Source organism: Cynara cardunculus, assembly GCF_001531365.2.
Source record: "Cynara cardunculus var. scolymus isolate 2C chromosome LG 1, CcrdV1, whole genome shotgun sequence".
NCBI classification, from domain to species: domain Eukaryota; kingdom Viridiplantae; phylum Streptophyta; class Magnoliopsida; order Asterales; family Asteraceae; genus Cynara; species Cynara cardunculus.
This window is the reverse complement of record NC_037528.1, coordinates 10,906,692-10,911,994: the sequence shown is the minus strand read 5'-3', so window position 1 is coordinate 10,911,994 and position 5,303 is coordinate 10,906,692. Positions and strand designations below refer to the sequence as shown.

The 5,303-nt window shown below is 36.2% G+C and overlaps 1 protein-coding gene across 1 annotated transcript; it reads right to left on the bottom strand.

Annotated features, from left to right (window-relative positions):
• Positions 1-74: 74 nt before the first annotated feature.
• LOC112509951 (probable serine/threonine-protein kinase PBL24) lies at positions 75-3,901 on the bottom strand. The gene is made up of 8 exons (XM_025115217.1): positions 3,670-3,901; positions 3,119-3,268; positions 2,193-2,444; positions 1,575-2,090; positions 1,331-1,479; positions 917-1,135; positions 340-483; positions 75-260 (listed from the first exon to the last, which is right to left on the bottom strand). The coding sequence occupies exons 1-8, from the start codon at positions 3,899-3,901 to the stop codon at positions 75-77; spliced, it is 1,848 nt and encodes a 615-aa protein (XP_024970985.1).
• Between the last annotated feature and the right edge of the window lie 1,402 nt (positions 3,902-5,303).

Sequence of the window (5,303 nt, the reverse complement as noted above, 5' to 3'; positions counted from 1 at the left end):
TAAGGGCTAAAATGCATACACGTTATTATTATCACATAATTTTGTTTATTGTTGATGCAACAAAGTGAAATGAATTAAACTTGTCCAGCATGGTAAAAATGCTTCGCCTGTTTGGGCACAGGCGTCGTTACACCAAAATCAAAGTTGACTTTTTTCTCAAGTTGACTTTGACCAACACTTCCCTCCTGGTTGACCTCTTGTATTTCGTCCGAGTCTTGGGGTTTATGGCAATCTTTGATGTAATCCAGTGTGAACGCCACCTACAGCAATGGTCATTAGAGTACAACTTGTCAAGCACGAGTGAATAGTCTATTGTACAAGTGAATTATGCATATCTACCTCATCCATGGTCAATCTTATTTGTGAATCCCTGGATACACACTTTACAGCCACTTGTACCATCCTCATAAACTGGTCCTCGTCGTAGTCAATCCCAGGATCAATCAACTCGCAAAACTTTCTTTCTTTTACCAGTGGAATAGCCTGCAAAAATACAACGTATGACTCTATATTTATTTTTTAAATTTTTTATTAATCTAGATATGCAACCCGCTATGCGAGCCGACTAATCCCAAGTCGACCACATGCTTTGTAGATAGCCCGGAGTCACCGCATTTGAATCTCCGTGGCCACAAGGGGATTTTTATTTCTACTTGGATTTGAACCTGAGACCTCCTGGTACTTTTGACCTTTGGAGCCAAGCTCAAACCAATCAAACATCTATTTATTAATTATCGTGTTACCGATTTATCGGTATAAACGAAGGGTGTTGTCATACGAACCATTCAGAATATAAAACCTAACTTAATCAATAATCTTGCTTATTGAAACTTTGCTTGAAATATGTTTTCAGTTGTTGCTTTTACGTAAAGAAATAATAGAAGTTTTTCTTCTTCTTATAAGATGTGAAGATTACCCATTCGATGAAACTTTGTCCCTTTAGTCGTGTGTCGGTAGGACTCCGACCCGTGAGAAGCTCTAATAGGACGATCCCGAAGGCGTAAACATCAGTTTCCGTAGTCGCGTTTCCTCTTTCTGTATACTCCGGTGCCAAATACCCGAATGTACCTATTATAAAGTGGTCCGACGAATTATCCGGCTCGTTCTTCATCCTTGCTAGCCCAAACCCTGCAATCTAAAGAGAGAGAAACTAATATCGAGTCCGTACTCCATGCATCGATAGATTACCGGATATTTCGACCGATTAGCATCACTGTTTTATTTAATTCATCTTTTTATTCTCTCTCTTCAATAAATCACGAGTTATTTGTGATAAAAGAAGACGTGTAGTTTGGGGACAGATGATTTGTATACGAGCTTGGTAGCTTACCAGCGGGTCCAAGTCATGTGTCAATAATACGTTCTTTGGGCGTACGTCGCCGTGGATTATGTTATTCTCGTGCAAATGGAGCAACCCTCTCGATGCACCGATCGCAATTTTTATCCTTTCGGTCCATATTAATGGTCTCTGATGTTGATCTGTTGTATCATGTAAATGAGTCAGAAACTAATTAGCAACGAAGGACGTATGTAACGCAACGAGATCTTACGCGATAGATGTTGATCTAGTGAACCGTTGCAAGCGAGCTCGAAGACCAGCAATCTTGGGTTGTTTTCCAAACAAGTGCCTAACAACATCACCACATTCTCGTTTCGAGTTTTCTCAAGTGCTTGCATCTCCGACTTGTACTTCTTGACATCTTTTTGTTCCTTAACGATCACATTCAGTTTGGTACCTTTAAGGGTCCCGTGAAAAACTGCCTCGTTTTCTCCTCGGTAGATCAAGTTATTGGACGAAAATCTGTTTGTAGCGTCAACGAGCTCCGAATACGAAAACTCTCTACTCTGCCACTCACTCGTCGGCCTTGTGCTGCTACAAGTTGTACATTTCTTCTGATCAAGTTGTACTTTCTCCTCCGGTATCGGTGGCATTTGAACTTGCTCCTCCGTAGTTTCTCCCCAAGAATTCTCTTGTTCTTCCCCTAACGCTTCCAGGAGCGTCGACAACTGTTTTATCTTCTCTTCTTGATTATTTCCTAATGTTAAATAGCCGTCGCTAATGCTAGTTCTCGTGCTCGTGGAACTCGTATCTGTTATTCATGTTACGAATATAATTCGATAACAAAATCAATTAGTTTCATCAGAAAGAGTACTATTGTATTCGGAATGTACATTGTTACGGAAATACTTACATGAGGAATCAAATTCGATGCTGAACAAATCTTCGTCATTTTGTGTCGGTTTTTTGTGGTCGCTGGGTAACATTTGGTCGTACGATAGAGGTGTTTTTGGATTACGTACTAGCTTCGGTCCTCGTATTTTTATTATGTCGTCGTTTCGCTTCATTGTCGATATGCCACACGAAAGCTTCTGTACGAAATGGTTCTTGTCTCTCTTCATTCTCCTACGACAAAGAACCAAAAGAAGTACGATGAAATTAAAGCCTGTTTTTTGACACAAACACAAGTAACAAATCATATGATCTTGGAGTGTCATCAATTATCGTATTTCGGTTTTTTATGGTACATAGACCATGTTAAACGATGATTCGTTATTTCGTATACACAATCTTTTGAGAATCGTTATATAAAAACGACAAAACATGAATTTACGAACGAGTGATATCGAATGTTTGAGAGTTCAAAAGGTTATGGTTTTACAAGTGATATAAAACCGAAAGCTATTTTTTTTGTTAACCTGGATATCCAACCCACTATGCGAGCTGACTAATCTCAGGACGGCCAACTGCTTTGCAGATAGCCTGAAGTTACCGCATTTGCCACAAGAGAATTTTTATTCCTTCTTGGATTTGAACCTGGAACCTCCTGATACTTTTGACCTTTGAAACCAGGCTCAAACCAATCAGTCACTAACTTGTGGTTTAAAACCGAAAGGTATTGACTTTACCTGTCGAGAATCACCCAAGTTGCATTGAATTTCTTGGATGCTTCTACGGCGGCATTGTTGGGTATAGGTCCAGCCACCAATTCAATCTTGAAATCGATCTGTGAAACATATATATATCATTTATATATATATATATATATATATATATATATATATAAAATTTTGCTTTTATTTTATTTTAATTAACCTAGTGATAAAAAGACAAAGTTACCCTCGGTTACCTCATGCATTTCGTATAATTTTGATATTTGAACAAGTTCAAGATTGTCTTTGTACTCCTTCTTCCTCCTCTCAAGTTCCTTATCGATGGCCTTCTGGTTTGCTCCAAACATGGAACCGTCCACTCTGATCTTGTACCCCACTGTAATTACGAATATCTATAAGCACTCGATCCCATGATATATAAGGGAATTTTAGTCATTTTAAACTGATTTATGAAATTGTAAGACTGCTTTTATGTAAATCAAATTAGAAACAAGCTAACATTGTAAACAAGTCAAGTGGTACACGAGATGGAAATTTTATATATAAAAACATGGTGGATTTCTAGCCAGTGGTATTTTGGTCTTTTTGTTAAGAAGTCAAAATTTTAGGGCTATATTCTAAGTATATAAACCATAACAAGATAAATAAACAAATAAAAACCATTAACAACTATTCAGAATCATTTCAACATGATTTTTGGCCTAACCAAGATCATGAAGGAACATAGACAACTATTGTGAATCATTTTAACATCAAGAAAACCCGTTTTCTGCTAACCTAAAACAAGATCAGAAAGTAACAAGTGAACAAGTTTTGAAGTGAGAATTTGAAAGGAATCGAACATACTAGGATGGTGGATTTCATGAAGAACAGAAAGAAAAGTAAACATATCTCCAGGCTTCAACGAAAATCCATCAATAATCCATCTCACAGCATTCGTTCTAACTCCGCCTGAAGCATCATGAATCAACACCACCCTTTGATTTATACTTTCACCTTCCATTCCCATTCATGTATAATCACTCCAGGTTATCGCAGACAGCTGATTTCTGTCTAATATATGATACTTATTTTACCCCTAGAAATACACCCTAGATACTGTGCAAGTATTCAAATAGAAGATACATCTCATAGATGCAGTGTTTTCTATGATCCAACAGATCTGGAAGGAAAGAATAGAGATGAGTCTCGATGGTTATATAGAAATAACAAAAAAGTATGGATGTTATTAAAATTGGTGATCCCTAGGATTAGGAACATAAATTATGTGGGAATATTGTTTGAATTAAGGTTGGATTTTTTGTTAAATCTAATGATGAAACCTATGTTCTATCTTGTTAATGCCTTTCATTTTTTTGCTTAGGATACTTAAGAAATTTGCCTTTTTTGTATATGATTTCTAGAAATTTGGTTTTGACATGAATGTTTGTCTAAAGTGATAATATACCACCTTTCGACTTCTCCTTTTCGGTCTGCCGAAAAAATTAGAGACGATAAAAACAACATGAACATGATTGATAAAGCCAAACTGGTATTGAGGGAGACTAAGATGTTACTTTCATGACAAGGGTTGACACTTGCAATATAGAACTACCTCTTATTATAATACATATATCATTTGATTTGTCATATATACTTAATCATAAAATTTACCAATCTTGTTGTTTTCATTGGCTCACGGGAATTTGGAATTGTTCATCGTTATCTTGGATGCGGATTCCATACACCGTCGAGGTTTTGACATTTTTTAGTATTTTTGGCTTATTTGAATAGATAATCTAATTCTTGTTTCTCACTAAAATTAATTATTCTTCGAATATGCCTAAATATATCCATCCTTCCCTAGAAAAATTTCGTTATGATTGAATCCTAGTCTTTGATATGCATACAATTGATCAAGTGTTTGTAGTGTTTTTTATGTCGATACTTCTCACATTTACCCTTGGAATATATTCAAAAAAGAGGATTTGGCAAGAACATGAACTAGGGGAATGGGGTTGTCAGAGAAGAGTTGTTTGTTGGAAAGATGAGGGTGTCTGTATATTTATTTGTTGCATTTACCGTATATAAAATATATTATATACTTCGAAAAGAAAAAGAAAATTGGGTGGCCATTGAATTACATGTTAGAATATATTAACGACATTATATTACTCTCTGTTTGAGGTGAGAACAATGGAAGCTAGACGAGCAAAGATATCGTAGACTGTTGAGTCCAAACATCGACTCTAATACCATTATAAAATATGTGAAACCTCATTAGATTACCCTAAAAAAACTATTCAATTAACCTTTTGCGAGACGATGGAGATATGGGATTTTTGACGTGAGGGAAGGTGCAAAGGTAACAAGTTTATTAAAAAAAATGATTGGTATTTATTTAAACACTACAAAGTACACAAATAATTGGT

Bases quoted from the DNA above. Each gene is read 5' to 3' on its own strand.
- LOC112509951 (XM_025115217.1), bottom strand. From the start codon at position 3,901: ATGGGAATGGAAGGTGAAAGTATAAATCAAAGGGTGGTGTTGATTCAT. The intron at 2,445-3,118 runs GTAACTTTGTCT...GTCAAAAAACAG, and splicing joins AATGCATGAGGTAACCGAGG to GCTTTAATTTCATCGTACTT. The intron at 2,091-2,192 runs GTAAGTATTTCC...CATGAATAACAG, and splicing joins CATCGAATTTGATTCCTCAT to ATACGAGTTCCACGAGCACG.